Here is a 19,380-nt window from a genome sequence, read left to right on the forward strand (position 1 = left end):
AGACCAAAATTAATGTTGTTATTCAAAATATCTTCACTTTGCCTATAGTCTCTGAAATCAAATATAGTGCTCTTAGACGTGTCACATCCAGATTTACATCAATGATGTTTAGTGATGTAAAAACACAATGACAACTGATGTCATTGCCGCCCAACTTGTGCCATATTTGATTTGAAAACTTTGTCAGAGGGCACTTTAATTTCAATCTGTTCCTCACACAAAGCTATCTTTTGGCTTCTGAAGACTCTGAATATGTCACACTCGTTGTATGGGCTACTTTTATTGTCCTATTCTGATGTTTTTTGACCTTCTTGGCGCTTAAGACTGTGGTCAATTTGTTCATGTAAAAGCTCTGTGTGAAGAGACCTCCACATGACTGCTGTGTGCATTTTACATTTACTTTTTTGATTTTTAACTAGTAGCACCAAAAACACATAAAAAAAAACCTAAAAACTATTCTACAGCAAATAGTTTTCCTAAAAATGAATGTCCACATATGTGGACAGCAGGACTAAGTTGTGAAATTTTAAATCAGTTGTTTATTATTATTCCAGGAGTGTTGATTATTCATGTTTTGAGATGTTACAGACGTTACAGCGGATTTTCTGCAAAGCTGAATAATCAATTCTGATTCAAAGTAATGACCAACATCATCCAATCACTGCCAACCATGTTAAAATTTAATTTAACTTTATAAATTGTGAATCTATCTACTGATTATAATTGTCACATGTCTGTCAAACATGTTGAGTCTTCCAAACATCATTTGCATACTGAAACTCAGCTTTTGGTCAGATTTTAGGAGTGAATGCCCTTAGCTGCATAGAGAGCTATAGGATGCTCCCTTGCTCCCTATTTAGTGAATGACTTAACCTCCAGTGTGCTGTCTGTCTTCATGCAACTTATTTTTATTGACGGCATGCTGTTGAGTCACGTGACTCGGTGCAGCAAAGGTAAAAAAATTATTTATCCCCTTTTCTATGAAATTTGAATGCCCAATTCCCACTACTTAGTAGGTCCTCGTGGTGGCACAGTTACTCACCTCAATCCGGGTGGCGGAGGACAAGACAAGTGCACCTTATCATGTGGCTCATTGTGCGTGACACCTCGGAGACTCACAGCATGTGGAGGCTCATGCTATTCTCCGCGATCCACACACAACTTACCACACAGCAGCAGAAGCAGCGAAAGTTTAACCCTTTAAATGACTGTCTAGTGTCTTGTGAACAGTATTCAGTTGTATTTTATTCATTTAAAGTATGCGCTGTGTATGGCAAAGCCAAAATATAACATCAATGCATGTTGATGCGGGGTCACACGAGGTCAAAGCTCATTTTGTTCCACAGGGGAAAAAAACAGCATTAAAGGTGTACTCAGTAATTTTTTCCTCATTGCCATGATAGAATCACATGACCAGCTGAATACTACTCTCTTAATCTCAGTAACCATCCTGTTATTTGAAACTTTCACTCATTGATTAAAGTAATCATGTCTGACTGTGAATACTACATTTCTACAATGACATCAGAAACTGAAATCTATTGATTTTAAATGATGCTGAATCCAAACCGCTAGGTGTCAGTGTAAGTCCAAGAGGACACAATGACAAAAGTTACTGAGTGCACCTTTAAGATTTCAAAGAACATGAAAGTGTGTAAACAATGACAGAATTATAAGTATTTTTATTTTTTTATTTTATTTTGGTGAACTATTCCTTTAATAGGTGGAAACCAGTTGCAGCTTTCTGAATGTGGAGGACAAGTATGTGTACATTGATATGTAAATATGTTGTTTATAAACAACATATTTACATAGCAATGTACACATACTTGTCCTCTACATTCAGAAAGCTGCAACTGGTTTCGTAATTGGTAAATGTCTCGTCACTGTCATGACTGCTATGTTGCTCGGAACTGCACACAAGACTTTCACCTACTGTTGCACTTGTGTACATGGTAGTGTGACAATAAAGTGATTTGATTTGACAGCAGAATAAGATTTCTACTGCCCTGGACATTTGATGATCGTATACATGTTGAGCGTGATTCAGCTTTTCATTCAAGCATCGGTGTCAATGTCCTTGGTAAGGAAAACCTTTAATATCTCAAATTATTTCTGAAGTTATTATTAAATGGAGAGCAAATTGGAGATTTTTGCTTAAGTTTCTTTGTTCTCAAAAGTTTCTCCTGAGACTTCTGATGTGTCTGCTCTATAGATTTCAATATAAACGCAACTCAAATATCAAAGCTTACATTCTCACGAGACCAACGTATCTGATTTATTTATCACTACCTATTGTTTCATTTGTGTCCATTTGTATTTCTCCTTCTGAGACAAAGTCACTGTAACTAAGAACTCCATGACGTGTCTCAAGCAATGACAGAGAAACCTCTGACTCGATACAAAATATATCCTGCCGGTGTGGTTTATTCACAAAATTGTCACATAAAAAAATAAAACCTAAAGTCTGAATTTCGAACCGCAAACTATCTTTTCTAGAGTCATAAACTGGCTTAAAATCCCTGTCAGAAAAGTGATGAGACAAAACTGACGTTCCCATTATAACAGTGTAAATGGGTTCATTGATTAGAATGGGCGCGCTTGCGTCGCGTCATTCGCTGTAGATGGAGAATTAAAATTCTAGGCACCATTTTACGTTGTGGGTTGCAACGGTTGGATAATTAAACTTTTAGAAAAACCTCACTTCTAACTTTAGAAATGTACACCCAAACTGTCATTTTAAACCGTTAGAAAAGATATACAATGCCGGTTATAGAAGAGCATTCAACTCTGTCGCAGAGTTAAACAAATTAGGAAGTTAAAAACTCAAGAGAAGATGAATAAAAGACGTACTCTGGAGATGGTGAGCGGGGTGCTGAAGTCCCTTCCACCCACTAGCCGAAAACCCCACGGCGAGGGACCGCTGAGAGTCACAGTGTGAGACATACTCGATTCAACAGTATCCGACTGAGAGTCGCAGCAGCTCCAGAGAAAGAGGAAATCAGCGCTCTTTTCATTCACTCTTTAAATAATACACTAGTGCTGACGAGAGGAGGAGCTGAACACACAAGAGTGCAGGGGGAGGGCCAATGCAACGCCATGACAACCATACACTTCTCATTCAACACCATACAGCATCATGCTCAACTTAAACAACACCGTACAACACCACACACAATACTTTATACAGCCATACTCATTCAACACCAAGCACAACCCGATACAAACTTAAAGAATACGCTCAACTTTTAAAACACACACAATTACAGTAGACCAGCTTCATTTTTATACAACACCATATATAACTATAGAAGAATAGTAGGCTATGTAGGCTACTTTTACAGCGATTTTTTTTCTTGGCCTTTTTTAATATAGTTGTTATTATAATTTTTACTCATTTGAGCTTATACAACACCATACACAACTCAAATATTCAACCTAAACAACACCATATAGGCCTACCAATATTAAATCATATAAAACTAATTGTAAATGCTTTATTCAAACTATTTCTATTTGGGGTGTCTGTTGTTGCTGAAAGCACATAAAAAAATAGGTACTTTTCAATAATAGTGTAAATAATACTTAAAACATTGCTTGTTTTATCTGCTGTCAGTAAGAAAAAAACATCCCTGCAAACATTTTGCTTGTTTAAGTTTTTAATATTGTATCAGTTATCGTTGACACTTTTCATTTAGCAGTCAAACGACTTTCCTTGATTTTCCTCAGCTTGTGAAAACATTGTCCCCCAGCTGGCAGCTATCCAAATTGGCAAAAAGACCAAATTAATAATCACAGTATGACATTTGGTGGAAATATAGATTCCCTATAATTATGGGAATTAAAACACTGGAGGAAATTAAACTGTTTAATTCATGTTGTTAGCATAATGCTCTGAAGAATATGGGTAGCAGATGTATTTGCAGGACAACCCAACATCAAAACATGTCACAAAAACTGGCAAAACTTTACATTAATGTTCCCTTTGTAAAGGGTTTATTAAGGGGTTCATTAATGACTAATACATAATTTACAAATGCATCATAAATAATTTATACACGGTTATAACAACATTTATAAGAATGGCGACTTTCATGCAATACTTGTCAAACAATGAGCATTTTTACTTTCATGTTATAAATGCTTAATAAATACATGTATTCATATGTATATTAATCAAAACAAACGTTCTATTCACAATTTATGTCAATGCAGCAAAAATAAACTTTTATAGTCAGATTAAAATGAGGGAGTATGTCATTTTGATACAGTCTACTTTGTGTTTATATTCATTATTGTAATGTCTTGACTCACTTGTGTTGCTTGTCATGTGGATGTCATAAGAATGGTGCTACTCCATGTGCTGTCTCAACTTAACTAGTCCTAGATACCTAAAGTCTTCTGCCTGTTTTCCAAGTGTCCATAGTGTCCATTAATATATATATTAAAAGTAACATGTTACGTAATCAGATTACGTTTTCAAGTAATGAGTAAAATAATACAATAATATTTTTATTTTAGGTCATAATATCGGAGTTACTTTTTAAATAAAGTAACACGTTGCTTTTGTACACTCCTACTTTCTCTATACTGCGAGAAATCAGGAGTAAAAGTGTGCAAACTTCGGAGAGGAGAAGTAGTGTATAATTGGCATTGTAGTTCTATAGATTGTGAGGCCAGAGACTATTTAGCAAAATGAGACGAGTCCCTTCTATTTAAATGAATGGCAGAAATTGGAAAGCCCAACCAAGAAGCTCTAGCACCCAACAGTAAATGGATGTAGATAGGATGTCCCACCTTGCAGCTAAAAGAGCCAATCACCTTTTAGATACAAACGTTGCCTGTCAATCAACTCGATAAATTAAATGCGCATTAGCTATATAAGCCGGAAAATTTGTGTTTTAGTAAAATATGAGGTCAACATTCGGTTTAGTGAAATGTGATTGATTAATGTGTTAATACACACTGCATTCGGTCATTAAACTCGTTTAGGCAGAGGGATTATAAGACTAGTCTTCCACTGGCCACGACATGATCGAACTTATGCAGCCGAACTGCTCCGTGTTACAGATCTCCTATAATTGGGAGAATGGGATGAGAAAAGCTGACTCTGGATCAGTGGCTCTGAGCAATGTTCTACATCAATTGTGTACACAGAGAAAACATTTTTGTTTTATAATAAATAAGTAGTTTGATTCGTTAAACAAACCATTTTTATGGCATTTTGGTATAGCATTCAAAACGATTCCATTCACATTGTATGAAAATACGGATTTGAAGTTGAAGCGTCTGTATGCACCCTGGATCAACTCAAAGCAAGTTTGCACTGAGATGACTTAAGTTACAAATATTCATTTATTCATCAGACTTATTCCTTCAACATGTTAGGCTGGCATTCCCCAAATAATTTTATCCTGATTTTTGAAGAACATCTTAGTGGTCTCTGGCATTGTCAATGGGTTCTGCATATGATGACGTATGATGCAGGTTCAAGTGCTGGACTTTGCTGCTTGAGGTAAGACAGTGGTTATTCTTCATTATTCATATTGGCTGCCATGTTAATGGAAAAACAAGTCATGCATATTCATGTTATTGATTCTTCATTATAAATATGACGTGAAGACCTACTTTCTAAATATTGTTTACTATGTTGTTTTGACATGAGTGTTGTACAGTAGCATGCATGACCTGTAATGTATCTTGTAAGCAATGCATGGTTTATTTGTATGGTATGCATAGCATAACAGAAGAGAAAGTGGCTGTGAGAAAAAGCAACGCAAAAATAATGCAAAAGTAAGTTACTTTTTTAAGGAGTAACGCAATATTCTAACGAGTTACTTTTAAAATGTAACGTTACCCAACATTGAAGTACAGTATTTGCATGTAATTACATCTGTTATTACTCTGTTGACCCTAACACTACCTGTTCTCCAAACTCAGTAGTGGCAAGTGTAAATCTTGTGAGTTTTGCAGAACAATATGTGTATATACACACGAATTACAATGTATTTAACTACTATGTACTTAAATACAAAATAAAAAAACTTGAATGACACCTAATATAAAGATGTACCGGCAAGGGCATACAAATATATGTAAAAGAGGGGACTCTGGCATGAAAAAAGAGGTTTGACCACATGAATCAAAGGTTGAAGATTAACCTGAACGCTCGTAAATACTTGCAAATCCTAACTCCTGTTGGTCACCTGACAGACCAAGGTTTCTGTTTTATTACTTTAACCCTTTCAGAAACAGGGACAACATTTCTATCATATATTTTTTTTTATTGTCATGAATAAGTAAACAAACTATCAAACTAAAATGTGCATGGGTTTGAAATCTTCAGGCTTGGGGTTAAAGGTCACTTCAAAGTGGTTTAGTCTACTGGGTCTGGCTTATTTCTATGAAAGTGTATGCTATGCTAAATTCATTCTTTCAATCCAAAGTTTTTGATTTGGCATTTGTTTTTGCATTGATTGGCATAAAAACATGAGCTTGTTCAGTAGAAGAGCTGCTAGTACTTGAGCAATACTGACATGGCAGAACAAACTATTACCAAATATTGCAAGTTCACACAAAATATTACAAAAGCTATAATCATTATAATACTAATAATAATAACTATTAACATTCCTCACCCATAATTGTATTCACATCATCATTCTGTTCCCATAACAGGACATTTAAATGCATATCACTTTGCACAGGCATTCAGCTTCACAATAGACAGCTTACAAATGGTCTAAAGAGCCAAAGGCAAAGTTTTCTCAATTGTTGAAGTCAAGTCAACATAAGGTCGAGCTTGTTAATACTTGGTGAATTAAAACCTCACCCTGTCTGACATATATTGCGCAAAGTTTTGCAGCTAAATGAACAACACAGAACCCTTTTTATTTTGTCTTTTCTACTGCAAACATGTACATACACATACTAAAACCAAATAAATAAAAAAATATGTGCTTTGTGGTTATGTGAGCCGACGCGGTGAAAGAGACAGAAAAGCATTCAGAAAATTAATAAGTGAAATAAAATGTGTTTGCCGGAGTGAATGCCGGGACAACTACACTGCCAAATTGAGGTTTTGAACAAACACAGGTTTTGAATGTTAAAATACCCCAAAAAACAAATTTGGCTTATTACATGGCTAATTTAATTTAATTGTGTTTGGTCAATGGTGACATTCTGCAGGCGAATATTTTGTGTAGTGACTAGCTGCTAAACTATATATATATATGTATATGTATGTATTCCACTAGTTACAATTTAAATTGGTATTTAGAATACAGTTACATTCAAAAAGTATTTTGATTACTGAAGAGGTTACTTTGCATTTCATTGTCATTTATTTAATTAATATTTAGTGCTTTCAGATGGAAAACATTTATACATATAAATGATTTTATCCAAAGTGCATTTGAACAGCGGTGAAACACTTTCTTATGATGTGTTACATTCATACGAGCAGCCAGAGAAGTACCTTTGAAGTAAGTTTGGAGTGGAAGAAATAGAAATAAACCTTGTGTAAATTGTTAGCTTTACGCTAAGCTAAATTTTTATTTCTAGTCATTTTACATGCACATGTTACCAGACACCATCATATTTTTTTATGAAGAAAATTCACATTGGTTCAAAATTTCTTTTCTCAAGTAAGACCTTTGATATTAGTGCAAAAATCATATTCTTGATAATAATTTGCGTATTGTTTTCCTGTAAAAATATCTAAAAATCCTTAAAACAAAATCAGTTTGATTGATCTTGTTTTAGATACATCACTGCATAAGATATCTAGCTTTTTCAGAGAATGTCCATCCATCCATCCATCGTCAACCGCTTATCCTGTGTACAGGGTCGCGGGGGGCTGGAGCCTATCCCAGCTAACATTGGGCGAAAGGCGGGGGACACCCTGGACAGGTCGCCAGTCCATCGCAGGGCTTCAGAGAATGTATTTTTAGTATTTTGTTTTACTGTACTGCCAGAGTTTTTATAGTCAAAACAAGTGAAAAAACCTACCAGTGCTGAAGAAGTAATCCAAAGTATTTAGAATGACCTTGAGTAATCTAATTAAATACATTACAAATTACATTTTACAGCATGTATTCTGTAATCTGTAGTGGAATACATTTAAAAATTATTATCTCTGTCTTGTTGCTGTATTGTATTGTTGTGCACTGGAAGCTTCTGTCACCAAGACGAATTCCGTGTATGTGGAAGCATACCTGGCAATAAAGCTGATGCTGATTCTGAAACTGTATAATCAGCCACTGTCCCAGTTTATGTTTTTGAATTATTAATACATAGTTTTTAATTATTCAAAATGTAAATATATTATTTTGCCAGTTTTTACTACTGCTTGTACTACTACTAACATTAATAAAATGAACAAATAATCAAAATAAAATATAGTTCCTTATAGCAGTTTGGAAAACAAACACAGCATTTTTTAATAGGTTTAGATGGTTTTTACAACTTCAGACACAAGCTTGAGTGTCTGTTCATACAAACATAGCATCAAATATTGGGACATCTGCCAAATGATGTTTGTTCTGCTTGCTGCACACTATACTAACCATCTATTGGCAGTTTGGCACATATATGGTAGTTTACGTTTCTGAACAAACTCATATTTAGCTGTGCAAGACATTCAGTGAGCACATATTTTTATTTTTTTAAATATTAGATTGTCTCTTAAAATCTTTGAGGAGAAAAATATCTGCATCACGTTAGCTTAAATCATATATCATCTCCACAGCCTCAACTCAGCAGTGTAGACAGTGGTAATATAGTAAAACTAATATTCATAACTTTTCCAAAGAGGACCTTACAGATTCATAACAATAATCATAAAACAAGATTAAAGGATTGTTTTATATTGTTTTGTGTTGTTTTTTTTTTTTTTGTTTGTTTTTTCTGGGGTTTTTTGTTTTTGTTTTGAGATCATCCTTTCAGAGTAAGATCATCGAAAATATTAAAAGATTTTTCTGTTTTGTTTAGCTTTGTTCTGTTTTGTTTAGTTTTGTCTGTTTTGTTTTTTTTTTTTGTTTTGAGATCATGCTTTACGAGTAAAATAATCACAAAAAGATTAAAGGATTTTTCTGTTTTGTTTAGTTTTGTTCTGTTTTGTTTTGAGATCACGCTTTACGAGTAAAATAATCCCAAAAAGATTAAAGGATTTTTCTGTTTTGTTTAGTTTTGTTCTGTTCTGTTCTGTTTTGAGATCATGCTTTACGAGTAAAATAATCACAAAAAGATTAAAGGATTTTTCCGTTTTGTTTAGTTTTGTTCTGTTTTGTTTTGAGATCACGCTTTACGAGTAAAATAATCCCAAAAAGATTAAAGGATTTTTCTGTTTTGTTTAGTTTTGTTCTGTTTTGTTTTGAGATCACGCTTTACGAGTAAAATAATCCCAAAAAGATTAAAGGATTTTTCTGTTTTGTTTAGTTTTGTTCTGTTCTGTTCTGTTTTGAGATCATGCTTTACGAGTAAAATAATCACAAAAAGATTAAAGGATTTTTCCGTTTTGTTTAGTTTTGTTCTGTTTTGTTTTGAGATCATGCTTTACGAGTAAAATAATCCCAAAAAGATTAAAGGATTTTTCTGTTTTGTTTAGTTTTGTTCTGTTTTGTTTTGAGATCACGCTTTACGAGTAAAATAATCACAAAAAGATTAAAGGATTTTTCCGTTTTGTTTAGTTTTTTCTGTTTTGTTTTGTTTTGTTTTGAGATCACGCTTTACGAGTAAAATAATCCCAAAAAGATTAAAGGGTTTATTTATTTATTTATTTTTTGGTTTGAGATCATGCTTTCAGAGTAAGACTGCATCTATACATGTATAATTACAAAAATGAAAACTGATTGAGTGTCGTGATGATGACATATGAATCAGCAAGTTGATGAAAACAGAAAACGTTTTTTGCATGTATTGTACTAACAAAAAACATAAAAGAATGTATAGTACACTGTTATGTCACTGCACCTCTTAATCTACTGAAAAACAAAACATTTATAATTTCCATTTATTACAGTTCCAGCACTCTATGTGAAGGTCTATAAATGTCTAATGTTGTCTATGTTATTGTTTTTATCAATGGGTAACCTGGTTCATTGAACAAGCCCACACTTTTGGAAATAAGTGAGTTTTAGTCAATTACACCATTACAGAAGAATACAGCACAGAAACCATGAGACTTTCCTGAAAAATAAATACAGGTGGTGTAAATTTAACTTTCGTTCTTACCCAATTCATTCAGTCAATTTATTCTTTGTTTAAGCACCTTGGGTTTTGTTGGCTAAAGATGAATAAACTCTACATGCATAAATCGTGGTGCTATTGCAAGATGTCAATAAGACAAAAGATGAAGGCAATAAAAGGCAAAGAGACAGGAAAGAACTCTTAGATTTGTATATTGTTGTACCCGGACTATTAAGTCATCCATCTTCCTCTCTATGGCCATTGTGCAGCCCATGTTTGTATTTCTGCTGTTTGTGCTGTTTATTGGCCTGTTCTTTGGTTTATTTGGACAAGATAAGTTTAGTTAAGTTTTTGTTGAACAATTCCCTACACCAGTGGTTCTCAACTAATCTAGGCTGTTCAAGGAAATGTGCAAACAAACATCACACTATGCTTCATTTTAAGTGTATACTATGTGTAAGCATGAGGCATTTACTCACAAGTGAAAGGGCTTATTGCTTCTAAAAGTTCTTTAATGTGTAATATTTGTGAGGTTCGCTACTTTAAAACATTGGCCTTATTTTGAAAATCCCCCTGGTATGCAGGGGCTGCAGTAGCATTAGAAGTTCTAACCAAATGTTGCAGTTCTTGCCCTTTAAATTACTTTCAAACAATACATCTCCAGTCACTTCCTTAGCAGTCAGCTATATACCACATTTAGAATGACGTCCTTATGTTCATATGACTCCCATGATCCACAATCATCCAAATTCACACTTTTACATAATTTCAGACATGCTATTTTGCCATGCACAGAAAATTATATAATTATATAATAAATGCATTAAATATTAAAGAAATAGTTTACCCAAAAAAGAAATGTTATTCCAAACCCAGTTAAGCAGATTGTTAACGTCAGTCACAATTCACTTTCATTGCATTTCTATTTTAACAATAAAGGTGTCAATTTGGGGTTGAACCAATGCATTTTTTTTTTTTTTAAGAATTTCAATTTTCAAATATACAGTAGCTGCAAGCAGCAATGATGGGCACAAGCACAACTGGTCCGATTCCACCCGGTGGATTTCGGAAAGTAATGCAGTGGACATATGCAATTGGCATTTGACATTATTCAAACAATCTTGAAGCAATTTGAGTAAATATATTTTATATTTACTCAACTATTTTAACATCTATTTTAACATCTGTTGTAAGGGCCACACTTCCTGCTGCCAGGTGGTGGTGCTATGACTGAGACCCAAAAGAGTCAATCACATGTGATTATCCCCCAAGGCAAAATTTTTATCTAAATCAGAAGATATGTTACACTTCCTGTTTCCCATTTTTCGCTTCATTCAATAAATAAAAAAATTCATAATTTAGCATCTGCAAAGTCTTTGCATAATGTTGATTACAGTCCCATGAATCACCTAAGAGGAGTATTTAAAAGTTCAGAGACTGCAATATTAAAAAATATAAAAATGGCGTGGAGCTAATGACTATAATTATAAAAGTTGTCTGGCTTGGTGAGAACTATATATGTATCATGTTTGGTGACTGTAGATGAAAATAAGGGTGCTACAGAGGCTGCTTTACACACCCATTTTAAAGGGGGCACCATAGCTTTCTATCAAAAGTTCAGTTTCAGGCTGCAGATGATGTTTGGATCACTCAACTTTGGTAGACATGGGACAATGATAATCAGTACATAGATTCAGAATTTTGTATAATTGTTTTTTTTAACATAGTTCGCAGTGATTGGATGATGCTGACCATTACTTTAAGTGCATGGGTCAAGCTTTCAGTATGGTACAATGATAGATACAAAAATATATGTTCCAGCAAATCTTACATATATTATTTATGGAAGAGTTACATCTTACTAATTTAAAGGTGCTATTTTTTCCTCATTAAAAAAGTTTACCTCTTTATTAGTAATTAGCTTACCTATTAGTAATTTTGCAATATATGTAGGAAATGATGAGCACGCACATTAAAATAAAGACTTCCGTTATATCAGTAATCTTATGAAAGCTGTTTTATTCTACATGGAGAGGGTCCACACATGGGGGCGGCCATGTTAGAGTCACATGACCTACCGAATACTTCTTGCTTAATCTCAGTAATCGTCCTGTTATTTGACACTTTCACTTATTTATTAAAGTAATCATGGCTGACTCTGAATACTACATGTCTACGATGACATCTGAAACTGAAAACTATTGATTTTAAATGATGCTGCATCCAAACCGCTAGGTGTCACTGTAAGTCCAAGATGACACAACGACAAAAGTTTCTTAGTGCACTTTTAATGCTCAATATTGTCTGTGATGTGTAACTTATTTGAATGATTACTAAAACAATAGATCAGAACAAGACATAGGTTGTAGAAAGATTACTGACATACTGCTGGGCTGTAGAAAGGATATTGGAATAATGTAGTTATGAGAACATCAGGGAACGTTTTATTTCTGTAAAACAAACTTTCTTGGCTAATCAAAAGAAAATGTTAGAATGTCTTTTCTGGGAACAAGAAATCGTTAACTGGGTGTGCAGTACTAATAAAAGAGGGTTTGCTGCTCTGCTCTATTTATTTGTTTGAAGTAATTCCAGGTTAGCTAGAAATGTCAAACTTTCTTGTATATTTAGCATGCATACAAGACTGTACAGTGGAGGATCTGTTATCCAGGGCCAGGGGTATATAGAACATGACTTTGGGCTTAAGTGATACATTTTGTGTTGGAATTATATGTTCAGAGAGGATTGTTGGTCTGTATTTCCCTCAAACTGCACTTTGAAGAATTTTCAAGTCTGCAAACACCGACTGCTGATGACTTGAACACATGCAGGAAGTCGTTTTTCACATTTGTCCTTATGTTACTGCTTTCTCTCTCTCTCTCTGAAATTATATAGCATTTCCTTCCTCAAATATAAATTTTATCTCAGTAGTATTTGAAGGTATTTGTACATTTGTGCATGTATTGGACAATACCAACTTACTGACAATATATGAAATGTCACGGTGGAAGTATACTTCTTTTAGCTCCTTTATTAACATTTTTGTTTTATCTCAACTCCTTTATTAGAAGATTTTGCAGATCAAAACGATCAAATGGATTTACATTGAAATAAATGCTACTAGTTTCTAACAGAAGTAAAGGTCAGGGGTTTAAAAGGTTTTTAAAAGTCTATTAAAGTCTTTTATAAACAAGAGAGTAAAGGTTTGACACATGTTTTTGTTTACAGAACCATAGTGTGTTTGCAGGTGCAGCTGGTTTCATTTACATTATGCTTGAAAAACCTGTAGATTTATGACATGTGGTCTGTTCCGATCCACTTGGGAGCGAAGAGTCCATCAGATGAACCCTACATAAAAATTTTATTTTTTGAAGTGCCCTTCGAAGCGGTTCATTTTATAGTAGTCCTTTTTTTAAAGAAAAAAGGACTTAAATATTGATCTTTCAGCAGAAGAAAGAAAGGCATATACATCCGGGATGGCATGAGGTTGAGTAGATGATGAGAGAATTTTCATTTTTGGGTGAACTATTTCTTTAAGCTTTTGCTGGAAAAAGGCAGGCAAATTCCCTGCATGCAACTCCTTTAGAGATCCAATTTTCACTTTAATGAATGATGTCACTAGAAATCCAGCCTGCAGATTTGGTTTGGTTCTGGATCTCTTCTTGTTTTTCTTTTATGTGGCTTGTACTGTGTTCTGGAGGCTAAGCTGACTGACTTAATTGAAAAGAGAATAAAAATGTAGTTTGACTCACTGTGATCAGACTGAAGGAAATACAGAAAGAGCTGCGAGCGCTTCATTAGTCATTTTGTCTGTTCGAATGTGTACGTCTGTGACCTTATGACCCCTTGCTTGTGCACGACTAACAAGCCATTCCCCAGAGTATTATATATATGTCTGGAAACATTTGTACATCTGGAAAAACTTTTCTTTTTAAATTAATGGATAGACAAGATGGTTATTGTCCAGTAACTCAGTTCGAGGCTCTCAGAAATGCACATTGGGATAATTTGCCAATCAATTTAATATTCATCTTAAGTTGACAAAAATGTATCATGTTCATTTTTTGCAGTTCTCTTGTTTTTATATGTACCATACATTTTTTTAATTTTGTTCAGCCTATTAAATGTCCAGTGAGTATTATAGATTATTGGCTCCTCATACAACTTCTATACAATGTACACAATATGTGCCGATATTCAGAACATCAGGATGATTTTGAGTGTGATATATAACTGTGATAAGTAACTGACCATATTTGTACATTTCTAAATATGCCCTAAGCTATAAAATAGTCTAAACAACAATTCCCAGTTCATATTTCTACCCTAAAAATAAACATTTACATTTACATTTATTGATTTGGCAGACGCTTTCATCCAAAGCGGCTTACAAAAGAGGAAGAACATCAGCGAATCATCTTAGGGAGACAGTGGTACGAAAAGTGCCCCATTACAAAGTTTCACTAGCATCAGAATAGTATACTAAACAGATTTAAGTGCAACAAGAAATGTAAATAAATAATGATTTTTATTTATTTAATTTTTTTTTTTTAGTGACCGGTTAAGTGCTTTTGGAAAAGATGTGTTTTTAGCCGTTTTTTGAAGATAGAGAGTGAGTTAGCTTCCCGGATTGAGTTGGGAAGGTCATTCCACCACCGTGGTATGATGAAACTGAAAGTCCGGGAAAGTGTTTTGGTATGACAAGGTGACGTTCCTTAGCCGAGGCTTCTGGTGGGAACGCAGCTCTGCATAAATGTTTTTAGGTATGCTGGAGCAGACCCAGTGACTGTTTTATATGCCAGCATCAGGGCCTTGAATTTAATACGTGCATGAACCGGCAGCCAGTGGAGAGAGACAAAGAGTGGTGTAACATGTGCTCTCTTAGGTTCATTAAAGACCAGATGTGCTGCTGCATTCTGGATCATTTGCAGGGGTCTAATAGCACATGCAGGAAGGCCTGCAATGAGAGCGTTACAGTAGTCCAGTCTAGTTATGACAAGGGACTGAATGAGCAGTTGTGTGGCATGTACAGAGAGGAAGGGTCTTATCTTCCTGATATTGTAGAATGTAAATCTACATGATTTAGAACAGAGAAATAAACTAAATAAAATATGATATAAAGAAAGAAAGAAAGAAGTTATATTTGGCTTTCTAAAATGAACCCTATTTTTAGAACCATTAATATTAATGTATCCAATTAAAAATAATAGGTTTGATTACAAAATAAAATGTGTGTAAATGTACTAAATTGTTATGAAAATAATGTCACAATGCAAACAATCTTAATTTTCATAAATTGGGGTTCATTTTCTTTATGTAAAATATGATTTGTTATTTATTTATTAGATTTTTTTTTTAGATTCAACCAGTATAGGTTTATGGTGCCTTATTTGTTTCAATTATTCCTCATACTGCATCTTTAGAGAGCTCTCCATTAGTGGTAATAATGTTAAATACATACATGTCTTTGGCAATATATATATAGATATATATTAAATGTTTGCTCACTGTGAAAGACATTGGTTGCATTTGTGCATGTGTTTGACTTAGTGTGAGAGAAATAATCATGCTTTTTGTCATTCAAGTAAGTTTTCCTTGTGAACTGTGTCAGAAACTTAAATCAACACCATCGGAACTCAAAAATAGACAGAATGCTCTCTGTGTGCAGCGTGACATCTAGTGGCTACACAGAGACAAATACATAAAATGCCATAAATATAAACATGAGATTTCTGTAAGAAATCCAAGAGCTTAAGAGTCTTATTTTTGCCATATTTAATCCCCTTGTATTCATGCCTTGGAAGTTAAGGACTAGTTTATAGCCTGACCGAGGAGTAAGTAAATGAGTAACAAAGTCATCTATACCATCAGAGAAAAGGGTTTACTTTTTCACTAACTCACTTTTTGATTTAGGATTGTTAGGATACGTTGTTAATAGATCTCATCCTGCTCTGGTTCTTGATTTGTGGCAGCCTACATTGGGGCAATTCATAATTCCTTTATTATAAAAGGACTCCAAAACAGTTAGAGAAGAAAAGTGTTTAATTTCTTTGAGACGTTGCTTCATGTTAACAAAGACCTTTTCAAACAGTAATGACCCTTGGCAATGACAGAGAGAGAGAGAAAATGTATGTTTGCAATTCAATAAATACTAGAACATTAGAAAAGTAAATACTTAGAGGATAAAAAGGGAAACTTGTGTTTAAAGAGTGGAACAAAAAACAGACAGTTTACACACAAATCTGCAAAACTAATTATTCACAGATTGTCATTTGTTTGGAGGGGATCGTTTGGACCCAGTAGAGAAAAAGTGCATTTCGTCCTTTTATAGTTGCCTGAATGTATTCCATTGTGGTTTTATTGTGTCCACAACTTGTTTAACAGCTATAGGGAAGTTTGATAATATTGAATGTTTAGTTTGGAGGACAGAATTTACAAAAATCATAATTAAATACAGTTTAAAACTAGATAGAACATACAAACCAACATAAAAAACCACCACACTTGGCACACCAGTGGAACCCTCTTGAAATCCTCCAGACACCCTTTAAGAAGCCTAAAATATCCTATTTATGAAAGAATTTCAGACTATATTTCAAGTGCTTTGTAGTCTTTCTCTTATGATAAGGTTTCTGAAGGAACCATTAATAGGCTTTAAAGCTCTTTAGAGTTCTTGCAGAAGCCAAAACTAGGGTACAATGGGACTATAGGCACCTCTTAAGGACAATTAGCTTTTTTCTGGTCGCAAAGTGGCAAAAGAAATCAAATGTATTTAAAAAGTGGCGGGGGGGGTTAGGTTGTAGGTATATTGTGTACATATAGAGCTACAGTAGGTCAAAATATACTTTTGAGACTGCAAGATGCTTTTTTTGAGTATCAAATTAAGATATTTATTCTGCATCACTTCACTTCACAAAAGGTTGCACCATTTCCTGTTCATTTTAATGCCATTTGGCATTTCATGTATCTCCATTGTGATTGGTTCAGTCAATGTTGAATTCTTTCCGCTGTGTTGACTTATTTACATGATGTAGGGCTCCATCCTAGATACTGTCTGTTCCATCCATATGCATACTTTTCAAACACCCATCAGAATGTTATGGTTATGTAACCTTGCTTCCCTGAAAGGAGGGACAGACGCTGCGTCAGTAGCTGATGCTATGGGGAAACTCCTTCCTGGAGTGACGATCTCTGAAGCCTTATAAAATCACACCAATCTATTGGCAGATGGCGCTTGACAATCCGCCCCTGATGTGTGCATCATCGTAGGCATATAAACTGGAGCACAGCCCGATTTGATCAGGTTTTTTTCGACTAAAAGTATAAAGTAGTCCTCTCAAAGGCAAATCTCAAGAACGGCCTGTGGCAAGGAGTTATTTACCCATGTAAGTATGTGTCTTTAAGGTCGATTGATATGAACCAAAGAGGATGGACATGAGGGAAGGTCTGTCTCTGAGAAACAGAAACTTCGCTTATATATCAAGTTCAGTATGGAACACAGCTCACCATCCTTCTTGGCGACCAGAAAATAACGTTTGTAGAAGCCGGCCTGTTCCTTCTACACTGGAACTTTCTCTGTCACATCTTTGGCAAAAAGACATTGTACCTATGAGCATAAAAACAGTGTGTCCCACACCATCACAGTGGAGGACAGAATGCCGTTGAAGCCGCCTTGCAAAATGAAGCACATAGCTGTGTTCGAATGTACTCAGTTCCCAGCTGGAGATCCCAGAGAGACTGCACCATGTTTCTGGGCCAGAGGACACAGGGGCTTGTGTGTAACCGCTCAAAAACGTTTAAGAAAATAAGGTCTGAACACTATATTGGATTGTGGCAAACAACAGGCAAGCTGCCATCAGCAACACAAACAGAAACATTGTTGTGAACATCTTCTTGATCCGGCATTCGATGGCAGGAAGAATGAAATACACAGAGGAGCCAGAGTAGACTGTTCCGTGGGCTCTGGTCCCTGCTTTATGGTTCTCGGACCATCAGGAACACTTGGCTTGCACAGAAGGAGGATTTCTGCTGGAATGAGGGCCTGAGAGCAGAATTTTCCACTTAGGCCATGGCTGCTGGGGCCTAACCGTGGGCTCAGTCTACACTTTCTGGGGAGCTAAAGCGGCAGGGGCACTTAGCTTTGCAGGGCACTGCCCCGAGGAAGAGTGAGTCAGTTTTGGCACAGAGCCGACTTCTTTTTAGCAGTCTGAAACCACTCGTTGAAGGCACTCACGGTGAGACATCAGGGCATTGAGCAGGACAGAATTGCCCTTATCACGTATCTCTGTCAGACTGAGCCAGAGTTGATGCTCTTCGGACACCAGGCTACCCATAAATCTGCTGATGGTTTGGGCAGTGATCTTGATAGCCTGGAGCCCCAGGCCAGTGGCATGTTGCAGCTCCTTTAAATATTTGCTGTCTGGGCATCTCTCCTCCATGTACTTGTAGGCCTGCAAGACCGCCATGGTGTGCAGGGCTGATCCAGTCTGATCTGCTGCAGCATAGGCCTTGTCTAAAAGTGAGGATGTACGCTGGCCTGACATGGACAGAGGCACCAGCTTGGCTTTCTAGCCCAGTGCAGAGGAAGGGCATAAATTGCCAGCTACTGCCTGTTCAACTGGGGGAATCTCAGTATAGCCTCTTTATGCAATGCGATCGAGCACCGTGAAGGTCACTGCACCAGATCAGTACATTTGTGCAGAGTAGGGAGAATGCAGTGTTTTGACAAGCTGATCATGCATTTTGGGGAAACGGTAACAGACGGCAGGATGCAAAGCCACACTTGCTTGGTAAGAACCGTTCATCTACTCAAGAATGTCCATGCACACTTGGAATGGGCCATTCTAGCTGGAGTTTCTTGACTGTCCGAGTAGGGAACCGAGGCAAGGAGGCACGCAAAGCTTGCTCTGGCAATAAATCCTCCTCAATCTCTCCACACTCAATCCACCTTATTTTTCAGAGTATCTAGGGCACCGCCATTATCAACCTTGAATGTAGACCTCTTCTGAAGTCATACACATCTGGGATGGCATGAGGGTGAGTAAATGATGAGATGATTTTCATTTTTGGGTGAACTGAAGTGTTCATATATGTTAATATGTAATGTTTTAATCTGCTATATTTTAATATGTTTTTAGAGGATTAGGAAACATGCTAAATTGAAATACTGGCTTCTCCGATAACAATGCAACAGCC

At 35.6% G+C, this 19,380-nt stretch overlaps 1 protein-coding gene across 1 annotated transcript in view; it reads right to left on the reverse strand.

Annotated features, from left to right (window-relative positions):
• pdlim4 (PDZ and LIM domain 4) overlaps positions 1-3,008 on the reverse strand; it is a 65,272-nt gene extending 62,264 nt beyond the window's left edge. The window contains exon 1 of the mRNA XM_052104213.1: positions 2,854-3,008. Within this exon, the coding sequence (XP_051960173.1) occupies positions 2,854-2,946 (93 nt within the window). The 5' untranslated portion in view covers positions 2,947-3,008. The remainder of the gene's footprint in view (positions 1-2,853) is intronic.
• Between the last annotated feature and the right edge of the window lie 16,372 nt (positions 3,009-19,380).

This window comes from Xyrauchen texanus, chromosome 34 (assembly GCF_025860055.1).
Source record: "Xyrauchen texanus isolate HMW12.3.18 chromosome 34, RBS_HiC_50CHRs, whole genome shotgun sequence".
In the NCBI taxonomy this organism is placed as follows: Eukaryota; Metazoa; Chordata; class Actinopteri; order Cypriniformes; family Catostomidae; genus Xyrauchen; species Xyrauchen texanus.